This window comes from Kwoniella europaea, chromosome 2 (genome assembly GCF_036810445.1).
Source record: "Kwoniella europaea PYCC6329 chromosome 2, complete sequence".
NCBI lineage: Eukaryota > Fungi > Basidiomycota > Tremellomycetes > Tremellales > Cryptococcaceae > Kwoniella > Kwoniella europaea.
This window is the reverse complement of record NC_089488.1, coordinates 221,233-243,299: the sequence shown is the minus strand read 5'-3', so window position 1 is coordinate 243,299 and position 22,067 is coordinate 221,233. Positions and strand designations below refer to the sequence as shown.

At 44.3% G+C, this 22,067-nt stretch overlaps 10 protein-coding genes across 10 annotated transcripts; 6 read left to right on the top strand and 4 right to left on the bottom strand.

Moving 5' to 3' along the window:
* Positions 1 to 365: 365 nt before the first annotated feature.
* On the bottom strand, positions 366 to 2,669 carry V865_006438 (uncharacterized protein; the record flags this gene model as incomplete). The annotated part of the gene is made up of 7 exons (XM_066230197.1): positions 366 to 594; positions 651 to 914; positions 970 to 1,096; positions 1,253 to 1,602; positions 1,733 to 1,934; positions 2,006 to 2,274; positions 2,395 to 2,669. 7 exons carry the CDS (start codon positions 2,667 to 2,669, stop codon positions 366 to 368), a joined length of 1,716 nt encoding a protein of 571 aa, XP_066086294.1.
* Positions 2,670 to 2,988: 319 nt separating this feature from the next.
* On the top strand, positions 2,989 to 4,349 carry V865_006437 (uncharacterized protein; the record flags this gene model as incomplete). The annotated part of the gene is made up of 4 exons (XM_066230196.1): positions 2,989 to 3,438; positions 3,521 to 3,725; positions 3,818 to 4,131; positions 4,197 to 4,349. 4 exons carry the CDS (start codon positions 2,989 to 2,991, stop codon positions 4,347 to 4,349), a joined length of 1,122 nt encoding a protein of 373 aa, XP_066086293.1.
* A 641-nt stretch (positions 4,350 to 4,990) lies between these two features.
* On the top strand, positions 4,991 to 8,050 carry V865_006436 (uncharacterized protein; the record flags this gene model as incomplete). Its single annotated transcript, XM_066230195.1, has 5 exons — positions 4,991 to 5,564; positions 5,626 to 5,903; positions 6,109 to 7,334; positions 7,515 to 7,622; positions 7,729 to 8,050. The coding sequence occupies 5 exons, from the start codon at positions 4,991 to 4,993 to the stop codon at positions 8,048 to 8,050; spliced, it is 2,508 nt and encodes an 835-aa protein (XP_066086292.1).
* Positions 8,051 to 8,541: 491 nt separating this feature from the next.
* Positions 8,542 to 9,993, top strand: V865_006435 (uncharacterized protein; the record flags this gene model as incomplete). The annotated part of the gene is made up of 5 exons (XM_066230194.1): positions 8,542 to 8,605; positions 8,755 to 8,888; positions 8,992 to 9,462; positions 9,557 to 9,676; positions 9,781 to 9,993. The coding sequence occupies 5 exons, from the start codon at positions 8,542 to 8,544 to the stop codon at positions 9,991 to 9,993; spliced, it is 1,002 nt and encodes a 333-aa protein (XP_066086291.1).
* A 335-nt stretch (positions 9,994 to 10,328) lies between these two features.
* Positions 10,329 to 13,012, bottom strand: V865_006434 (uncharacterized protein; the record flags this gene model as incomplete). Its single annotated transcript, XM_066230193.1, has 12 exons — positions 10,329 to 10,854; positions 10,931 to 11,049; positions 11,114 to 11,199; positions 11,255 to 11,379; positions 11,442 to 11,542; positions 11,609 to 11,776; positions 11,869 to 11,942; positions 12,001 to 12,151; positions 12,258 to 12,325; positions 12,427 to 12,615; positions 12,722 to 12,868; positions 12,931 to 13,012. 12 exons carry the CDS (start codon positions 13,010 to 13,012, stop codon positions 10,329 to 10,331), a joined length of 1,836 nt encoding a protein of 611 aa, XP_066086290.1.
* Positions 13,013 to 13,510: 498 nt separating this feature from the next.
* Positions 13,511 to 16,702, top strand: V865_006433 (acetyl-CoA carboxylase, biotin carboxylase subunit; the record flags this gene model as incomplete). Its single annotated transcript, XM_066230192.1, has 15 exons — positions 13,511 to 13,728; positions 13,791 to 13,893; positions 13,959 to 14,006; positions 14,076 to 14,123; positions 14,192 to 14,336; positions 14,389 to 14,410; positions 14,478 to 14,791; positions 14,866 to 14,959; positions 15,014 to 15,079; positions 15,153 to 15,173; positions 15,235 to 15,289; positions 15,357 to 15,451; positions 15,517 to 15,634; positions 15,766 to 15,936; positions 16,007 to 16,702. The coding sequence occupies 15 exons, from the start codon at positions 13,511 to 13,513 to the stop codon at positions 16,700 to 16,702; spliced, it is 2,214 nt and encodes a 737-aa protein (XP_066086289.1).
* Positions 16,703 to 16,985: 283 nt separating this feature from the next.
* V865_006432 (uncharacterized protein) lies at positions 16,986 to 18,003 on the bottom strand (the record flags this gene model as incomplete). Its single annotated transcript, XM_066230191.1, has 2 exons — positions 16,986 to 17,206; positions 17,316 to 18,003. The coding sequence occupies 2 exons, from the start codon at positions 18,001 to 18,003 to the stop codon at positions 16,986 to 16,988; spliced, it is 909 nt and encodes a 302-aa protein (XP_066086288.1).
* Positions 18,004 to 18,436: 433 nt separating this feature from the next.
* On the top strand, positions 18,437 to 19,497 carry V865_006431 (uncharacterized protein; the record flags this gene model as incomplete). Its single annotated transcript, XM_066230190.1, has 4 exons — positions 18,437 to 18,601; positions 18,706 to 18,858; positions 18,976 to 19,266; positions 19,432 to 19,497. 4 exons carry the CDS (start codon positions 18,437 to 18,439, stop codon positions 19,495 to 19,497), a joined length of 675 nt encoding a protein of 224 aa, XP_066086287.1.
* Positions 19,498 to 19,874: 377 nt separating this feature from the next.
* V865_006430 (uncharacterized protein) lies at positions 19,875 to 20,175 on the top strand (the record flags this gene model as incomplete). The annotated part of the gene is made up of 2 exons (XM_066230189.1): positions 19,875 to 20,035; positions 20,109 to 20,175. 2 exons carry the CDS (start codon positions 19,875 to 19,877, stop codon positions 20,173 to 20,175), a joined length of 228 nt encoding a protein of 75 aa, XP_066086286.1.
* Positions 20,176 to 20,498: 323 nt separating this feature from the next.
* On the bottom strand, positions 20,499 to 22,031 carry V865_006429 (uncharacterized protein; the record flags this gene model as incomplete). Its single annotated transcript, XM_066230188.1, has 6 exons — positions 20,499 to 20,687; positions 20,760 to 20,868; positions 21,029 to 21,270; positions 21,430 to 21,573; positions 21,694 to 21,758; positions 21,914 to 22,031. The coding sequence occupies 6 exons, from the start codon at positions 22,029 to 22,031 to the stop codon at positions 20,499 to 20,501; spliced, it is 867 nt and encodes a 288-aa protein (XP_066086285.1).
* Positions 22,032 to 22,067: the final 36 nt, after the last annotated feature.

The following is a 22,067-nucleotide window of genomic DNA, read 5'->3' as shown; positions in this document are numbered from 1 at the left end:
AAATGGAGAAAGGTACAGGTCTACCATCATGTCATCAAGCTGAAACGACCCTTGAAAGATATCAAAGGACAGAAGTCCTCATGTCGTCGGAGGTGATGTCAAAGAAGTGGCGTAAGTCGTGGATCAATCATCATGAAAGGAAAGGCATGTTGGCGAAACCCCAAGATTGAGTACTTGTCGGTCATGAATACTGTAGATCATGACATAATATGACATGACATAGTCATCAATGACTGCGATACTGTCCGGATTCAGCAACACCGTTCTGGCTAGGCAAAAATAGATATACTCTCTTCTATCATATGTGCTGTGAGTGAATGATGCATGCATGTGTAGGATCCGAATGTCTTGCCCAAGCTACTGCTTCAAGAGCCCAATATCTCAGATACAGCTTGGTCCGAAATACTCGTCTCCGCCTTTGACTGCATTTCCACCTCGACTTCAACTCCGGAATGCGCTCCATTCTCATCTTGCTTCTTCTCTTTGGTGATACCATTTTCACCTTCGCCTGAGGGAGTTTCTTTACCCGACTGTTTCCCCGTTTTACGCCTTTTGAACCTCGAGTGGGATTCAGGTTGGAATTGACTTGGATGCCTATTTTCCAAACATATCAGCTGGACCGTACCGCTAGCGGAATCAATACCACTTACACTCTTATAGCGGACCATAACCACCCACCCGACGCACTGGTATTCATCATCGGATGCGTACGTCCAGGCAATACCTGGTAGGTCCTCTCCCAAGATTCGGATAGGGTATCATGTAAGTAATGTGGATCTTTCTTTGACCAAGCCAAGAGCTCTGCTAAGACCTGCATATGTGGGGAGTAGGCTACGATGGGTGCTGAACCTATTAGGTATTGGGTGAGGAAGGAGAGGACAGAAATTGGTGATAGCGTCGTGGCGAGAATCAGTCTGAGATGACATGCCGGGTCAGCTATCGTTTTCCGAATGAGAAGGCTTTACTCACCCATCCCATCCACCCATATGCAGTTCATCCCTCGTAGCATTCAACTCGGCAACTTGAGCATTATGTTTGCGCAATCGCTGAGCGACTTTGGCGGGTTTCGCATTGTGGTCTTCGGGTGGTGGTGGGGCTGCAAAAATTATGTGGTTAGCTCATGACTCCAGTAGAATCCAAATTCCTTCGGATGGGCTCAGGTCAAGCTCAATGTCCGGATAGCCTAGTACTGAACAGTGCCCTCTTCCTTACACAACCATCGTTCGCCGATCTCACAGAGCAAAACACTCACGTCTCTCATAATCCTCCTGGGCTTCCATCCAATTCAAACACTTCACGCCCTTCAACTCCCTCTCACTTATATTCATAGACTGTAATATACTCCACGCAGGCGGTGAATCGCTATTATTGAATAACAATATCTTCCCTTCGCTTCCCATTCGCTCCAATATGGCAGCAGTGACAAGACCGCTCGTATCGTCTACTACCAAGTATCGACCGCCGGGTCGGATGTTTGCCATATTCAATAGCTGCGAAAGGGTATCGACTCGGAGATGGAGAACTGACGCGGGCGACCTTTCGGAATAGTGGTGTAGGATGTTAGGGATGGATGGTGATAAGGGATGAACCGTGGTAGAGAATCTAAAGATGAAAGTGAATCGTTGATGAGCTATTTAGTGTTTTCCAACAAGTATTCGCCTTCTTTGATTGATTGCGCGATTCCACCTCGACGAACAGAAGGAGCTTGAATCAAAAGAATTTGACCACTCACTTCTTCTCCTTCCTCCTCCTCCATTTCTCTTTACTAAACTCGGTTTTCAACTTGAACATCTCATGCGCTTCTTCCTGTTTTTTTATTATCTCCTCTACTGACAATCCCTGCGATCGCAACTCGTTGATCTCATCATGCGATAATGTCTGTTTCTCCAACTCTGGTAAATCGTGGATATGCTCGTTGGTTTCCGTTATGTCGTCTGGGTTATGGTTATGATTTAGCGGCATGTCAGCTATATATCAGTAGGTGTTTAGAGAAAATCCTATTCACCGACAACAGCATCAACGACACTCTGTCTTTTCAACGGCCTTAGAACATTCTTCCAGCCGGGATTGGTCCTACCATTATCATTTTCTTTCGATTTCCCTTTCTTCTTGTTCTTCGTATGTTGTCCAATATCATCGCTCATAAATGGTAGAGGCGTACTACTACCTGATCCCGAAGCAGAGGGTCCACCGATGATCTCGTAGGTTATATCGTAATGTAGTCCCAGAAGTTGGGAAGATGGGAATGCTCCGTATTTACCTAGCTGGATGAGACTATGGACGAAAACATACGAAGATCAGCTTTTTCCCCATTGATATTTACCAGAATTTCGCATACCGCGATCTCGAAGTATCTGACATGAGAGAACCTGGGATGAAAGATATCGGACCTACCCGTTCTTCTCGACTGTGATCACCTTGATAGCATCGCTAGGTAATTTCAACATCACCGTATCACCCTCCTTTATCCTTGTCAATCGTCTCAGAATCACCTCTGATAGAGGTTCTTTAGGCTCGTCATCCTCGGTCTTGCGCTTATTGGAAGGTGGAGGTTGAAGTTTAGTTGAGGGTTCTGCGGCTGGGTTGGTAGTATCTACATCCATGATTTCGGAAGGTATCGATACTTGTTGGACCTCGCTCGGTGCTGGCGCTGATTCCGGTGCACTCATTGTGCAAGCGTGTATGAATTAACCAAGGGTGTGTAGTTGACGTGAATTATATCTGAACATGAAATCTGATCTTGATTTCCAAAGGTATTCGAATGAATTATTGGGATAAAACAGCCACAAATAGTGAAGAAGATAATCAGGTGTACCACTAGCAAGTCCACGTTTCGCAGTGGTGGTGACACTCTATCCTCACTACTAATGACGCGTAGTCAACCTTTCACTCTGCCAGAAATCCTATAAATTATCTTCGAACCACCAAAAGCACATTGAACATCCGTAGAAGAATCTCATACTTCACTGAGTCCGCATCTCAAGCACCATGGCATCCCCTCCATACATGTCATCTCGTTCTCCACCCCCACTGCAACATCCTAAACCTACTCATCCTGCCTACCCACCACCCGAACCTCCTCATACACCTACCGGCGGATCCGCGCACTCCTCTCCTTATTCCCAGGCCCAGCGCATCTCGCAAGATGGTTATATACGATACTCCTCTCCACCCGTAGGCGAGCAGCAGACTATGGCTTCGGCTTCTTCTAGCTCGTTTGGCGCTTATGGTGGTGGAGTCCAGAATCAACGAGCGGGTTATCCAGCTGGAACACCTGGCGTTGGAGTCGGACCTGCACCGGGCCCACAGGGGTATAGTACGATGAACAATGCGAATGCTTTTGGAACTTGGCCTGGTATGAACGATGCGACGGCTCAGATGGGTGTGCAGTTTGGTAAATCCGCGGTGGCAGCTGGTCAAGAGTATGTAGAGAAGAATGTAAGTTTGGGTTCAGCCATACCACGCCTCAACAGAGTATGAACCGAACGTCGTTACTGATTTGTGCTGTGAAAATTTCCAGTTTACTCGATACCTTCCATTACACTTGATCAAAGTATCATTCTCCGTCACCAACTCCTACGTGCTCAACAAATTGCGATTGGTCTTATTCCCCTGGAGACACAAGCCATGGTCAAGACAGATTAAAAGGTCCTCTGAGAACGGGGCAATGGAAGGCTGGCAAGCTCCAAGAGATGATATCAATGCTCCTGATTTATATATTCCTAGTAAGTGGTTCACAGTCATATAGCTTAAAGTCCATATATCCTACCTGGATCAGTTTTTACCCTCCATGCTAACCATCTCTTACCTTCGGTAGCGATGGCTCTAGTCACATACACTCTCCTCTCGGCACTCGCCTCGGGTCTGCAATCCCGATTCCACCCTGAAGTACTAGGTCTATCACTCTCGAAAGCCCTAGCAGTCGTCACTTTGGAATTCTGCGCCATCAAATTAGGTTGTTATCTCCTCGATGTCAGAGGAAGTGGAGCATCAGGAGTAGAATTGATAGGTTATGGAGGATACAAGTTTGTGGGTATCATCGTGGTGATTATAGTTAGTATGTTGGGATTCGGTAGATTGGTCTGTGGAGCGGTCTTCGTCTACACTTTCGGAGCGAATGCTTTCTTCCTGGTACGTACACATCATCTTAAGAAGCACACCGAGGTAGTGAAGCTGATAGATGGTTGGTGTAATAGTTACGATCGCTCAAGTACGTGTTGCTTCCGGACGCATCTGTATCGACAGTAACGACTACCCTTTCACACTCACAAAGATCAAGAAGGGTTCAGTTCTTGTTTTTCATGGCTATGAGTCAGGCTCTGTGGATGTTCTGGCTCTCGAGGGTGTAAGGGGAGAGTATGTAGTAGATGAGAGGCGAGTCATCCCAAGAAGACTAGATCGTGCATGATCCTATCTTATCTTTACATATTCGATCATACAATTATTACCACGTACTCGATTTATGCATCTATATCAGCATTGCATTGCATTCAACTTCCACGTGGAGTATGTCTATGGGAGGGATTTGATTCCGTTGATGGGTACGGACAGATGGTCTAGGCTTGGTGAATTTCTCGTCACCCACTGCAGTTGCAGTTAGTTGTCATTACGACGACTGCGCTTGGGTCCACCTCTCAATGCTCTCTCACTTCTCACCAACATCAATTCTCATATCCTCATCTACAACACTCTTGCTACGGTCACACACACGATGACCCTCATCAAGGCATAAGACCGAACTCAGCCAAAAACAACGTCCAGCTTCAGCTTTCACAGCTTTGGGAATAGCATCCACAGCCATCTCGTCTTGAGGGTATCCGCGCGAGCAGGACAAGAAGAATAACGCATATATCTGCATTGTAGCGAATATCATCTGGATCAGTGAAAACAGAGCCCTACTATCTCCGGTTGGAGAACGACTCAGATCAAGTGTAACTAAATACGACAGAACTCTTTCCCACCTAACCGTCCCTAATCCCTCTCACCCAACATGTCACTCTTCGGCCAAGTTAAACGCCATACTCCCTCTACCAAACCCCGTCGCTCACCTCTGCCCACCACGTCATGGGACGCAGAAAAGAAATACGACCTATCTCCTTCTCCATTACAGATAGGTGGAGGGTACGGTAGATTCTTCAGTGTCATTTACCTACCTTATCCTTCATTCTTATCATCATCAAAATCAGACAACAACAATAACCTATTAAATGGGAACTCATTATCTTCTTCACCGTCTCGAACTCACTCTCGACATTCCTCTTTATCCCATGGACATGGACATGGGTATGGCAAGAACAATAATAGGAGGTATATAAAACTATATGTACCTATACCGCCTCGTATATACACTCGACTGAACTCACCTATACGTGTGATACTACTTTTAGTTATAGGTCTGATAGTAGGATTATTCTTACTGGGATTTAGAAAAAGAGGGAACGGAGGTAGATCAACGTGGACACCACCTTTCGTAGATCCAGATACGAGGGTGATAACGGCAGATGAAAGTGCCATGATTTGGGAATGGGAAATCCTCAGTGGACATTATCCAAGTACCCAACGGCGTAAGCTTTGAATCCAAATTCAAACCTGTATTTGAATGAGCTGACCTGTTTATTTTGGTAGCACCTGATAACCTTCCCCTCTCTCCCTCTTTGCATAACCCCGCCGTCCCCTCGTCACTCATACCAAGCATTACCACCCCGACTCCACTTGTCGCCTACCAAAATCGGAATTCCCCTTCTCAGCCTCAGATAAATCTTGTAGGTCAAGGTCCAGAGAGGAACTACCTCAACGCATGGGATACAAGAGAAGGTACACCGGGTTTCGCACCTAGACCTGCACCAGGGACTATATTGGATTTGGATCTGGTCTTGGAGAAGTGCGATTTTGGGAATAATAAAGTGAGTCCAGAAGGTGATTAGAGGGGAGGTTGTACTATAATACACTGGAGTTTGGAGCAGCTGTCTATTTGAGAAAGGCGGGAATGAGATTGGTGTCCTTGACGATCACGAGAGTCAGGTGAAATGGTACAGAAGACCTCATACGGGGAGAATGGAGGTTTGGTTCCAGTCATGCTGCATGAGCTGACCATATTGACTTCACTAGTACGTTCGAGACTGTCTCGAATTCCTTCGGATCGGCGGAGGACTAGATACCAACGGACGTGTGAGACGAGGAAACTACCTATCACAGTACAAACAGATGTACTACGAATCGACTACACCGGAAAAGCGGAACGACTGGACACCACGCACCACCTCACTCACCACTCGATCACCTGACTTATCCCGATCACCCCTCAGTCTACAGAAGCCCTACCCCGTATCAGCAAGTTTCGACTCTCGTGCTGCCTGCGACGAACTACATCCTAGGATATTCCACATGTTCTGGGCAGGTCCATTCACCGACAAACCATATATGGCTGTGATGTCTTTCCTATTCACGCAGAACCTAGGATTGGACAAACCGTTAGAAGCTACCTCGGATATAGTCAAGGGGACATGTAGACCTCAATTTTGGGTATGGATCAATCCTGGTCCAGCTGCTGCTGTACCCAACCCATCAGCCAAGAGAGAGATGTACGAGAGTTTAGCGATTAACCCATGGTCCGCTCCTTTCTTACATGAACGATTTAGAGAAGTGGTCAAGTTCAAAATGTGGAATACGACTGAACAGTTAGATGGGATTGATGAATTGAAAGATCATTGGAGGGATATGCAGATTTTCAATTCGGGTGGTAACGTTTACAAACAACAACAGCAGAAGGAAAAAGCTGTTCCTACTACTTCTGCGGTTGACGATGCTCCGAAATTAGGTGAATTGTTAGATGAAGTGAAATCGGAGGTTGATGAGGAAAGTGTAGAAGTGCCCCAGACTACATCTAAACCCAAGAAGAAAGATAGTGTATTTGAAAAAGTTGGTTCGTCCTCTGAAACGGATTACGATCGATTATCAGTGATTTTATCAGATATGGCGCGATTCGTCTTGACTTATCGATTCGGTGGGATCTACTTGGATGCCGATACGTTGTTCTTAAGGGACTGGGAAGAATTATGGAACTATAGAGGTCAATTCGCCTATAGATGGTCATGGCATCAAAAATATAATACGGCAGTATTGAAACTACATAAGAAATCTGCCCTGGCTACGTTCTTGTTCAAAACTGCTTTGGAGAATGGATTGGATTTCCACCCCATGACCGTTTCGAGATATTTGAAAGATGCTGGGTTAGACAAATTGCTGTTTAGAGTACCGGATGCGCTGTTCGATCCTGCTTGGTTGAATATGGAGAGATACCAGAGAGAAAGACCACCGTTCCCTTATTTCCCAGAGTGAGTGGTTTGGTTTTTTTTGGTGGTTGATGCTAGAAAGACTGTGGAGGGAAAAATCATAAATCAGCATGTCAAGTAGGCGAGCATCTGACGTCGTAGCTTATCGTCTGTATATGAGGGAGAAGGGATATTTTTACATTATTTTGATGAGTTCGCTAACATATTTCCTTCCGGTTATAGATTCTCGGTATTCTTCTCAAACGATAAATTTGATACTGCCGGTCCACAGCCATTAGGGTTTGATGGTTTCTTCAGAGGTGCATTCTCATATCATTTCCATAATTTCTGGTGAGTGACTATGTCATAAATCCCATCCGACACAACCGGCTCTCCATCTGTTGTTTTGATGTGTTATACTGTGTTGGAATGCTCCCCACTGATGAAGTATACGCAGGTGGCTCCCCTTCGATCCCTCGCGCAATTGGCCAGACCTCGGACAGAGGTTCATCAAAGGTGAAAAAGCACTTCGGGACGCTGCGAAAGCCTCGTCCATCGAGGGACAAGCTCACCTAGTAGCCGATGATGTTGACGATGACGAAGAGGCAGATGATATTGGAAAGACCAAGATCGAAGGTGATAGTTTGGTTACGTCGAGGGAAGATATGGATGATGAGATTGATTTGAGTTGGTCGACTGTGCTTAAGAGGACGTTCGAAGGATATTTGAGAGGGGAGAGACCGAATGCTTATGGAGAATGGTTGGAGTGGGAGGAGTAGGTGCGATGTAGGGAGGAGCATGAGACGAGTATGCTTCCGGGATAGGATGACTCATCTGGTGAATAACAAATCACTCCATCAAGTATTCAATGAATTCTTTTAGACATTCAGTAAAATAATAAAACGTATACCCCACATCCAAAATAGATAAACAATATTCTTTATATACCCCCAATTCCCCATTTTTTTTTTCCTTTTTCACTCTCACTCCTACTCTCGCTTGGAGATTGGACAAGTTTGGTTCATGAGATGAATGGATGATATGTGCATACGAATTTTGTTTCAGGTCACAATGATTTCGCTTGCGTGTGAGATGGACGAGATGGGATGATAGCTTAACGTTACGCGTCGAGCTGTGCTGTGCTTGTCCTCCACTTTGCACGTCCATTTGTTCATCTTCGAAAATGTTATTGTTGTTAATCCTTGTTCTTCTGCATACTTCATACGTCATTTAGATAGATATTGCAAAAAGTGATTTTGTGAGGTCGATCATGTCCAACATCTCTTTGACTCAGGCCAACGAGTTTCATACCTACTTCAACCGACAGCGGCAGAGTAAGTAAGATCTCTCCATACTCGCATTCACAGTCTGCCTGCCTTCTTCACCTAATCTCACCGCATACCACATACCCCGTGACGCAAACAGACATGGGTGATGGGCAGTTGAGCGTATACTTGTGTTTATATGTATGATTTCATCTTAGGTATTCTGGATGATCTCAACTCGTCCGACACATCCAACTTATCCGACCTCAATTCGAAGATATCAGATCTACGTACTCGTGTCGATCAGATATCAGCTTTGATACCTGTTTACGATAGAGTCAGGTATGTTAAAGTGAGTTTTCCACCTCGTTCATTCTCCATACATAGGAATTATAATTCATGTACCCTATCGAGAAGAAACGCTTATGTGTGCTTCTTTCTTGGGCTGTATATAGCAATTAACAGAATTGGAACAAAATGTATCATCTCTAAGGACGAGGGATAAACCAAAGTCGAAATTTAGTTTTAACAAATCAAAGTCTAGCAGTACCAAGTCTTCCTCAACTCCCACGCCCACACCAACGCCAGGAATCTCATCATCACGTCAACCTCAGGCTGAAGCATCCTCATCTTCATCGGCCAATACACTTACTCATACCATATCCAACCTCTCCCACCGATTGATCCGACCCCCTAAAGATGTTAACGGAACATACACTCTATCTCTCTCGAATCTATCAGACTGTATAATAGACCTCCGACCGCATGTACCTGACGATAGGGATGGAGAGGCCGAGGACCAAGCCAGGTTGACAGCTGTACATGGGAAATCCCTCGAGAGATGCGTGGTAATCACGCCAGTGGTGGGAGGAAGTATATTGTTGGATGAGGTGAAAGGAAGTTTGTTAGTATTGGGTTGTCAGCAGGTACGTACATTCTCATCTGTCAATTTGTGAAACAGGAGTGTAAACTGGATGTTCATTGATAAGATTGTATATATATATATATATATATATATAGTTCCGTATACACTCTTCATCAGATACTACTATCCTCCTTCATGTCGATTCCTTACCAGTTATTGAACATTGTACCAAACTCAAATTTGGATCTTACCCTCATGAAATGCATGATGACAATGTAAGTCAGAAACTCATCGAATCCTCTTGTGTTTTGAATGTATAGAGCTGTATCAAGAATATGTAGAATGATGATTGCTAATAACCTCCTTCCCTGACCTTCAGACCAACCTGGACTTGGACTTGAACTTGAATTATCGGAAAGTACAAGATTTCGATTGGCCTTTACCTACTCCTTCACCCAATTGGACTCTCCTAGCAGACCAGGGGTCATCATATCATGGTGCATTGGTACGGAGGATAGAAGATGTGAAGAGTGATGAAGAGGTCGATGAGGTGTTGAAGTTACTTTTAAGTGTGAACACAGATAGTTTGTAGTGAAATGAGACTACACTGGACTGGAAAGGGCGGATAAGATTTATGACATGATCGGTGCAATGTCACCTTACCGCATTGTGCATTGTGCATTTGGTCACTGTGCTGAGGTAGATGGATAGACAAGCACTGTCCGTTCCATAGTATTGCATTACATTGATACAATAGGACATCTAGATGAATACTGTTACCGTATCATATTCAAATAATTAGACAAAACCAAAATTTCATTCCCGTTTCCCGTTTTTCATTCATATCACTTGACATCTCAAATGAACCGAAGCACCTGACGCGATCCTTCGATACTATCAAGCGATCCCTTCTGCGTTGTACTACATTCAGATCAAATCTCCAAGATACTCACTATATCCAGATACTTTGTCAGCTTCTTCTCCTATTTCATTCCAGATATCGAAGGCTTGCAACTCACTAGCTCTTCCTCTCAGACTTCCCCCCTCTTTACCTTCCGCATCACCTTCACTGACCACCTCTTCCAATCCAGGACTATTACCGTACTCCGCATCACTCCCCGTAGTCCTTTCTTCCATTTCCTTTTCCTTGTCCTCCTGTAAATGAGGTAAAGTAGATTGTCCCTGTGGGTGAGGATGAGGTGCAGACCTCGTACCGTCTTTACTTGAATTATGCAATTTATTCAATATCTTCCCCTTCAAAGATTTAGCCAAATTGTCAGCTTGAATTTCTTTCTCAATCTTTTCTTCTTCCTCGGCTTCTTGTTCCATGTTAAATGCGTCGGCGGCGAAGTTCACACCTGAATCAGGTAAGACTGTTCCCTTGCCTGAGGTCGATTCGGCAAAGTTTTCATAAAGGTTTTCACCAGACGCATCACCTCGACCTTCTCCTGACCTGCAAGATGGCAAAGACAATAGATCAGCTAACTGCGCAAGACAAGCTTGGAGGTATCAGGTATGATCCGACTCACCAGAAATGGAATGCCCTAGAGATAACTCCATAACTCGCTGGAGTGACCTCCACCAAATCTCCTCTTGCAATCTCTACCGCTGGAACTTCGTTGGGAGGTAATCCGACGAGATATGCGAGCTATATATACAGACATTCATGAATAAGTTGATTTTCCCTAGGTGTACCTCAGAAGACAACTTACCAGACATCGAATGACGGATGCATGCCCAATGATCAGTAAATCATCTTGGCATCTCTCGAGCTCAAAGATGACAGGTTCAAGTCGAACTGCACAATGACAAGTCAGCTAAAATCAGGTCGTATAGGGATCAACTCAGCTCACCACTCAGGTCATGGTACGATTCCGCTCTTGGAGCTCTATGGGCATACGGATCACTCAAGAATCTATCCCATTCATCAGGATATAATTCCATCGCTTCGCCAGTCGATAACCCATCCCATACACCACTACAAAAGCATAAATCAGTTTGATTCATCGTCTGTAGATTACCTTGTTAACATGAACTAACGGGTTGATTTCACTCATTATCGGTTTTTGAACTACCTTGAATCCAGAATGAACGAATGGCCATGCAGTATGATACGCTCTTCTTCTTGCTGAGGTCCAAATCTGTTGATATTCGATCAGCTTTCCGTTGTATAGACGATCGTACGATCAAGCTGAAATGAAACTGACGAGCAATGGGTTTTCATTTCCTACTGCTTCGCCATTAGCTTTCTTCTCTTCCTTCAGCGCCTTTCGTCTAGCTATAACGGCAGCTTTCATCCTTTCAGAGTATTCCCATCCTGCAGGGGAGAGGTCCGAATCTGCTTTGTATGAGTGTTCGATGAGGGATTGACCGGACTGCAAGTGATATATTAGCATTGGTTCGTATACAAAGTGATAGATTCCGTGTTTCATTGTGAGTTGTCAAGGAATAAAGACTATTGACGCACCCTCGCAAAATATATCGTTCTGGGTTTCGTATGTATATTCATCAAGAAGAAACAACATCTCGTTTGTAGATATCCTGAGCATATCGAATTGTAGTGAGCTTTTCTCCTTCTGAAAGGAAAGATACAGCTTACCCTCTATCCTATTTACTTCGATCCTCTCACCAACATTCATCACTTTTATAAAAGGACCTTCGTCCGCTGTGACAGTATCATATACTTGCTCTTGATCACGAATACGACTCCAGTAATCTGCTACTGCTCGATCGGCATCCCAACCTGCGTACTACGGGGAATATACGACGATCGGAAGATCAGCACAGGCCACTCAATCGTGTAGTAGCGCAGTCAAGAACTTCTAGAGATTGACGTTGACGTTGACTTTGACTTACATCAGGTGAAGATAATTTGACACTCCTTATATTAGCAGTGATGATTTCTTCTTGATCGCACACACTCTCTAGTTGTGGACAAAACAAAAGTATAGGAGAATTAGCTCATCGAACCTTCTTTCAATTCTACAGAAATTTGTAGTCTTCGTCGTTGATCATTTTTACTTACCCAAGAAAATAACGTGTACACCTTTACTCTCGAATTTCTCGTAACAATCTTTCCTATTTTTCACATTCCCATTATTCGCATCGTATATAACTACCTGACCACCTTGGACAGTATAAAAATCCATAATTTGATCTTCCAGTTCGTTCTTGATTCGACGTCGAAGGGCATTGGTAGCTTCTGACCGAGGTGCTACGGTAACAGGATGATACAGCTTTAGTGATGTAATCGGTATATGTGATAGACGACTGAAAGAAGGTTGGAAATCGCGTAAAGAGGAATAGAAGTCTCCACTCACATTTCGTCTGAAAGTAATCTGGAGGTACGTTTTGTGCACCACCCAGTACCTTCCGTCTATAATCACCTAAAGAATAAACCCTCGTTTTTACACCTAACCATCTCAGATATCTTTCAAGTGCTCTGGAAATGTGTGTTTTGCCTCGGGCTATACATGAATGAGAGGGCGATATGAGCTGAAAGCGTGATCGTACGCGGCGAATAGCTCACCTGGTAATCCTACTGTGACTATGAGGATCAGACCGGCATGGAACAGTCTTCCAGACTGGGTGACGTATAGTGGGGCGGCCATTGGATTTTGGGCGCTATGAAGACGGAAGAGGTGCTATCGATGACTTGATGCTTTGTTTGACTATGGACCGGGTGCTTTTCTCTATCTTCTTGTGGGTTATATTTCCAGTGATGTTTTTGAGCCAAGAGATAGGATTTATGACGGTATGACGATGGAATCAGAGTATGGTATGTGGACAGTGACAGGGTGAACCCAGGTGAGTCGTAGTGGGAGTGTGAAAGGAGCGGTCACCTCCGCTTTTATCCACTACGTTTGATCTGATCCCGTTCACAATCCAAGTGTGTGTCATGATCCGGCCGGAGAAATCGAGAAATCGATAACCGGAGTGACCACCTGACTTGAGCTAGAATGGATGGATGTTGATCTCTTGACTACTCGTATGGTTCATCCTCCATCTATGAGTGTGGTGATCCTTCAATGGAAAGCCACAAGAACGAATGCGAATAGCCCATATCACTATTGGCATCTTCATCATAGCCTGAGGGGACCATCATCAGAATGAGAGCCATCTCACGTCGACTTCCCTCGGGAGCTGTCATTCCTCTCATCACCAGATCAAGACTACTACCCACCTACACCCGATCGCATAAACTATATAGACAACTCTCTTCGCTACACTCTGCGAATCTTTCCTCTTCCTCAACTCATACCTCCAATCTGGTCAACAATACCTCAATCGTCAAACCTCACTTCAGAAAGATCCTCATCGCTAATAGGTACGCTAAACCTGGGCTTCTGACGATCGTGGATGGCAGACCAGCTGACAATGAATTCATAGAGGCGAGATAGCATGTCGTATTATCCGAACTGCCAGGAAACTAGGAGTAAAGACCGTAGCAGTATTCAGTGAGGCTGACAAGGGCTGTATACATGTACAAATGGTTCGTTCGGTCAAGCTGTGTATTCGCTGCCCTCCACTTCAGCTAACTTGTCAGGTTTCGAATAGGCAGACGAAGCGTATTGTATCGGGCCAGCACCAAGCTCCGAAAGTTATGTAAGTGAAAGTATTCCCAGCTCCTCGGGTTCTTTGATGGAGATGAAAAGCTGATATCTCTGTGAATAGCTGAATATCGATAAGATCTTGGCAGTAGCTAAAGCGACAGGAGCAGAGGTCAGTTGACCGAAGTCCGCAGGAGGAAATCCAAAGTGTAGCTAACTAATCCAATATGGTAATTTTAGGCAATTCATCCAGGATACGGATTCCTATCTGAATCTTCAGTTTTCGCAGAACGGATCAAAGATGCAGGTCTGGTATTTATCGGACCTCCCACATCAGCTATCAAGAGTATGGGATCGAAGAGGGAAAGTAAGGAGATAATGACTGGTGAGCTGTCAGTTCCTCCAAGGTCAATTTGCAGCTGACACATGGGATTTAGCTGCGGGCGTTCCTTGTGTACCGTGAGTATACGTTATTGTACCACTAGATATGCTTTGCAATGTCCTGATGATCGGAAATTCGACGCAGAGGATATCACGGTGCCGACCAGTCCCCTTCTGCTCTTTCAAAAGGAGCAGAACAAACAGGCTATCCCCTCCTTATTAAACCAACTCACGGAGGAGGTGGGAAGGGTATGAGGATCGTTAGAGATCCGAAATCATTTGAAGATGAATTGATCTCAGCTAAAAGAGAAGCTATAAAATCGTTCTCGAATGATGAAGTACTACTGGAGAGATGGCTAGAGAAACCTAGACATGTCGAAGTTCAGGTTTTTGCTGATACCTTTGGGAACACGGTGGCGCTGGCTGAGAGGGACTGTTCGGTTCAGAGAAGACATCAGAGTATGTCCAGTTATGATGTCAATACCACAGGTATCACAAGGTGAATGCTGACGATACTTTATCGCTTATCACAGAAATTATCGAAGAAGCTCCTGCACCTGGACTGAGTCCTGAGCTCAAGAAGGATTTCGCAGAGAAAGCTGTGGCTGCAGCTAAAGCGGTCAACTAGTGAGCTGTTCGATTCGCAGAACTCGGCGTACAATTGATGATGATTTTTTTTAGTGTTGGAGCTGGAACAGTTGAGTTTATCATGGATGCTGAAACTGGGGAATACTTTTTCATGGAGATGTGAGTAATTACAGCTCCGATGATGATGACGGAAGGGGTGTTACAGCAAGCTGACGTATACTTGGTTTTGTAGGAATACCCGATTACAAGTAGAGTGAGTCAGCCCTTTATCGAATATGGAATCAAGCAACAAGCTGACACGCCGTATGTCGCAGACATCCTGTCACCGAGATGGTCACTGGTGTCGATCTGGTTGAGTGGCAACTATCCGTAAGCTCAGCCATTGCACCCTCATTGCGCTATCAGCTGGCCGAGTAATGACCTCTTGTGCGTTTAGGTGGCAGCCGGAAATCCATTACCATTAACTCAGGAGCAAATACCTTGCAATGGTCACGCATTCGAGGCTAGAATCTACGCCGAGAGACCCGAATCGTAAGCTACCGATTAATGTCTGCTTATTCTTACGGGCTTGTAATCGCTTACTGGTCATCTTACAGCAACTTCTTGCCCGACGCTGGAAAGTTACTCCATACCAAAGCACCTGTCAACGTGCCCCATCGACTGGAGACGGGATTCTGGGAAGGGGATGAAATCAGTTCGTACTATGATCCAATGGTGAGTTGTCGGTCGTGCAAACTCAAGTATGATCGCAATCTACCTCTGTACTCCTGATATCATCGACCCGAAATCAGCTGGATGTCCACGACTTGCACCTTGAACGAAATAAACTGACTTTGGAAGAATAGATCTCCAAACTCATCGTCCATGGACCCGATCGATCGTCTGCCCTTTCGCTCCTACGCTCAGCCCTAGGTGAATATCAAGTTGTAGGTCCATCGACCAATATTGAATTCCTCAAATCGGTAGCGGGCCATGAAGTCTTCGCAAGCGGTCCTGTAGAAACCAGTTTTGTGCCGGTATGTGTTCCTCATCCTGTCTACGTTCTCATCTGAACGTGGTTGGGCTGACTGGCAACGACACCCTCAGACATACCAAACCGACCTCTTTCCCCCACGTCATACCCCCACTGAAGTCCTGGCTCAAGCGGCACTCTACCTCACTCTTCGATCTGAGAGAGGCCATCAAGTACTAGGTGATGGCCCATGGTCTAAATTAGTGAATCGAAGATTCGGTGACGTGGTAATCAAGGAATATAAGATAGATGACCATCTTATCAAAGTCAAACACACCGATAAAGAGTATATGGTCAGTATAGATTCGGCAGATTGGATTAATATCTCATCGAGTAAAATCGACGAAGAAGGTATAGAACTAATCAGTGAGATTGAGAATAATCATGTCAAATCAACTATTATTCCTGTCGCCTCAACTGGACATGGACAAGGTAAAAGTGGAGAAGAGAAATTGCATATTTTTGCATCTTCTTCACATTACATCCTTACTCATCAACCTACATTATTGGAAGATCCATCTTTATCCACATCCACTTCTAACGGTAGTAACCAAGATAAACTTGTATCGCCTATGCCAGCTACGGTCATAGAAGTAAAAGTACAATCTGGAGACAAGGTGAAAGAGAATCAAGTTCTGGTAGTGCTAGAAAGTATGAAGATGGAAATATCCATTAGAGCGTCCAAAGATGGAGTTGTCGGTGAAGTGAATGTGGAGAAAGGAAAGGTCGTTCAGGAAGGTGAAGTGTTGGTTGAGTTGGCGAAGCAATAACGGAATGATGGGACTATTTCATTCATTGAATCAAATTAGCTTTTTGGCTTCTTTCTTGTCTGTTGTAACATTAAATGATATGTTTGTATAGCAGAGAAGGATGTATAGGTTCAGTCCAAGTATATAGGTATCGTCCACACCTCTTGTCAGGGAGGCTCAGGCTCATTAAATCAGGTTTTGGTAAAGCATCATAAGTAGAGGACGAGAGGGGTGGTTTGATTGAATATATCTGAAGAGTAAGAAAGAATGAACATTCGACTTACATTTGTTACGATGTGTTCAACTAAAATGCAAATTTCAATTCTCCTTCTACGGCACCTCTTTCTAATCCCAAATCAGCCAATAACTGATCATAGTCCTCTTTTGCATTTGTCCTTTTGAAGTATTTCAGATGTCTTGCTCGTTCTTGTACGAGCAATCTCAAAGATCGCTTGTTGGAGGTATCTTTGGGATTTTGGACCGTATGAGAGAGTAGATTATGGATTTTGGAAGTGAGAAGGGCAGCTAAAATATCAGAGACATGTTAGCAAAAGTTATAAAAAAAACCCGTACAATCGTATTGAGGGGTGTGGATGAAAAGGATGGGGAAAATAGAAAGATGCTATCGACTCACCTTGTACTCTTGAACTACCGGTATCCTTCCCTTGTCCAAACGCATCAATAACCCTCTGTCTATTCAGAACGTTCACAGCTGATTTTGAAGAGTTTCTCAGATCTAATATCCTCATAAGCATCTCAGATTGTTTATTCTGTTCTTCCTCTACTGCTATCTCACTTCCATTACCGCTACGATTATTCGAGGTTGAATAACTTAATTCAGTCGAGATATGAGGTAAAGCTCCGAATAAAAGATCTTCATCCGCTTTACTTATACCAGGTAATAAGTGGTTTGGTCTTTCCCCTTGGTTATAATTCGGTGGAGGTGAATAAGCAATTTCATCGTAGTTTAATAAAACTCCCTTGAGCTTTGAGTTATCCCATTCGTTCTCTGGTTTCGGAGGTAACGTCGCACTTCCACTTGCGCTTGTACCAGTTGCGGAAGATTGAGCTTGAGCCTGAGCTAGGAGGGTACGTGAAGAGGGAGCCCTATAGTTGACTCTTCCCAATACTGGATCGATCGACTCGGGCTTGATCACTTTAGAAGCTTGAAGTTCGAGATTGGCAGCTTTACGCCTCTTAGCGATGAGCTTACGCTTTGATACGCTGTGGACCTGCGAGGTGGAGAATGATCGGAGTCGGGAGGGACCTGCTACTGCCGAGGGGGAGAATCCTAGGCGGATGGAAGGGAGGGTGAATGACATGGTGGTGGTGTGGTTGAATTGGATATATAGTTTGGTAGATGCTTGGTTGTATGAGCAAGTAACATGAATGCACCAAATCAAAATCAAAATATCTACCTAAACCCACAAAGTTACTCTGGCTCTCGTTCGGACTTTTGTTTCGGTATGTACGGTGTATGCGGTGTTTTGTTCTTTGTGGCACATGTGTAGGTCCTCTTCCCACGTGACTATCTGATTATTCCGATCTGTGATCTATTTATCGATTATCGGCCGGCTAATATACGAGGATAATAACGTCAGTCACATACAGCAGCAGCACAACGTCATCTCATCCCCCAATAGGAGACAGGAGACCAACTACAACCTACAACTCTATCCCTTCTATTACTGCACTTTTAATTCGTTCATATCCATTCATTCTTGAACATTCCTCTCAAACACATCAACACTCACAATGTCATTCAGATCAGCTACAAGACTCTCCGCGCGACTCGCTTCCGCTTCCCGAGCGACCTTGACCGCTCAACCGGCAGCTAGGAGGTACGCATCTACCACCGGACCTCAAAAAGGGGGTGATACCACTTGGATGATCGGTTCAGCAGTTGTATTCGGTTCTTTGGTAAGTTGGATACCCCATTTGTCTATATGGGATCATTGTCATACATGTTTTGATTTCATTGACTATTCAGACGACAAAAGCTAATAGGACACTTGCTCCATCAGGGTGCATTCCTCCTTCTCCCTTCCAAAGCCTCTTCCCACGCTGCTACACACTCTCAAGAACATGCCAAAGTAAGAGCAGAGATCAACGAATCTGCTCCTACTGTTAAACAGGGAGAGGCTGTCCAAGCTACCGATGCTGGTAAATATTCACCTGTAAGTGGGACTCATCTCCCGTATTGCTCCATATCTGTTCATACAGAAACGATCCCCCCTCATCTGTTGGGTCGAGGACATATGCTAATCAAGTGTTTGATTCTCCACTCTTCACAGAAAACTCCTGACCCTTCAGGAATCCACAAAGACGCCGATAAAGCCCCCAACGAAATTCCAGTGAAGAAGGACGAGTCCAAGACGATGCCTGAGAACTTGATCGAGAACGATTCGTTGAAACCTGAATCCAAATCTGGCGGGCAAAACGCAAACGAAGTTGCCAAGTCTCAAGCTTCATCTGAAGATAAACAGGACGCTCCCGGTACTGAAGAAGAAGAAGATAATGCCGCTGGAAAGGAACAGGGTGAACCTACCCAGAAAGAAATTAAGGATAGTATCCTCAGAGCTGAGGTGGGTGCTATTTCCAATCTCAATTCCTGTCATATAGAAGCCTGGATTGGGGTGAACAATATTCTTCTTTAATCATTCCTCTGTCTACAATGGCGGCTCTGAGGCGGACACTCAATTTAGTGGTGTCGAATTCTGAGCTGACTCGACATTTGACGATCTATTTAGCGAACAAACACCCCTAAAGCAGCTATGAGCGAGGAAGCCAAGGGCCACGAGACTCAAGCTGAGTAAAAAGATAGTTAGAAGCAGATTGGAAGGATCTATATTACACAGCTGGGGTGAACGTGGGTAAAAGAAGTAAAAGAGAAAAAGAGAAAAAGAGAAAAAGAAAGGGAAGAATCCGAAAATCACAAAAGTGAATAAAAAGATATACAATATAGGATAAAAAAGTATAAAAGAGATGCATTATCAATTTGAAAACAGGTATACGTGTATGATGTTACTCGAAGAGGATTAGAGTACGTTGATGAGTTTGCTATTACGCCGCTTGTTATCATCGTGGACAACTTACAGCACCCCGTTAAGCATCAACCTTGATTGGACGTATCATCGAAAGCGCTCCCTTCCTTTTTCATCCGTTTTTGTGAACCTGAATGACTGCAGACACCATGGAGGACACATCGCAAGAGAAAGGGAGATTGGCACCTATCGAAGGAGGAACAATCAACGAGTGTAATTCAGCGTTCCAATTTGAAAATTCGGATATTGTAGTTGTATCATCTGATGACCTGGAGTTCAAGCTGCATACATGGATACTTCGTTCATGCTCGTAAGTTTGTCTATCTTGGTATCATTAGATCAGAATAGCACTATTTATCGGGATTATTTGTGTATTGGTACAGTAAAGTATTCCAAGATACGCTCAATATCGACCCAAAGAAAGATCCCGATGATTTCACGAACATTTGATATAGGTCGATGTCGATGCTGTTGGACGTCACGTCCTGGATCTTACTGCAGTCAGAATGAAACCGTTTCAACAAATCGTCAGTAGATATAGTTGGGATCTTCTGAGAGCGAGCGCTTCTGTCTCAGGGAGAAATCGAAATATCTGGGATGAAGAGTCAGACTTATTATATGGTGGTGTTTGGTTGGCCAAGAAGGAAATGATAGCTAAGAAATTCGAAGAATTCCTCAACAGTCACGAGTAATGTGAAGCTAGCGAAAAGATATCATACTGTACAGTGAAACCTGATCGAAATGAATAGACTGTCGTACATCGTCTTGTGGATCTATCGTACAACATCCTTCCCATCGGCCAACACTTTCCTCTTCACTTCCAAACTTACACCTTTCCCACCATTCTCCAATATCCTCTCTGTAGCCAACTCATCTAACAATTTCAATTGTTTCTCTGTGCTTTGCATTTCTCGCGGAACGGTCGTTTCGCTATTTGGTGATTCTAAAAGACGCGATACGGCCTATGAAGAACAAGTCGCATCAGCTGACCAGATCATCATAACATTAGATCAGATAGAGGAGATGAGACATACCAATTTTATACCCCACCATGTTCTTGTTCTGCGTTGATTCGGATTAGTCTCTTTCGTACCTTGCATTTCGATTGACCGTAAGAGGTGTTTGAGGGATAGTTGATAGTCGCTACGATAGAAGATAATATATCAGTGTACATTTTGACGGTGAAATAGAAGTATATTTTGATTTTAGGATAAGGACCCGACTGGACCGGAGGGGATTGGGAGAGAGAACGGTAGTAGCGAGATGTGCTAGTCAAAGTGCGATGCTTGAAAAGCAAACTTACCCCATTGTATAAGCTACTTCTCCCGCCCTTCTCACCGCCGCTTCATCCCATGGTTGTACACTCATTAGATGACCCAGCGCATCCAACGCCTGGGTGTACATTCCTAATTCGCAGTATTGCTCGGAGAGCAGAGACCATCCAGAAGGGTCAGAGTAGAAGGTATCGAGGTATTTGAGGAGTAAAGGGATCGCCGAGGTGGGCGAGGATGAGAGTGTAAGGGAGATTAGACGTTGGTGAGCGGACTGTAAGTACATAACCGTCATTGAAGTCAGTTGAGAATCATGAATATATATATATGGTATGGGAGTGAGAGAGAAACACGATATGATTTCATATGGATATATACTGTGATGGCTGTCTGCCTTGTCTCGCCCATGGGAAGCTGAGTGAATCATACTCACCACATTGGTTTCATCCACCCTCAGTAGACCCTCATACACCGCTTTAGCATCTTCCAATCTACCTTGGGACTCTAGTAATAATCCATCTAATATCTTGACTCGGGGCGAATTGGGGAATTTGGAATGAAGTAATTTGATCTGTTCCTATAAGATGTTGCTCAGAGCATTAGCATTATTCATGAATGTCACAGTAGTAGGCTCGATGGAAGCATTTGATCTCGCTCGATGGATTGAGTGGGAGATGATATAAACAGTTCAACTCACTTGAGATAATTCGATTTGACCTAGATCTAAAGCTGCGATAGCCAATTGTTCCCTCAAAGCCCATTCTACGTGACAGATAACATCAAACTTAGTATGCCTTCTTTCTCCTGTGGAGGATCCGAATTGATAGAACAGTCAAAGAGAAAATGGAAGGACATGCTGGGATTATATGCATGACACGACAGAATGACAAATCGTGTCCTGTTCCAACTCAACTCACCTTGATCACCCACTTTACCACTCTTCAACAATTTCAATCCCAATTCGATGACTTCCTCGGAACGTCGAGCTCCTATCGTACGCCATCTTGATAGTACCTCAAGATCTACTGAGGACATCTTGCTTAGGTTTATATTATTTTATATGGGAGGTGA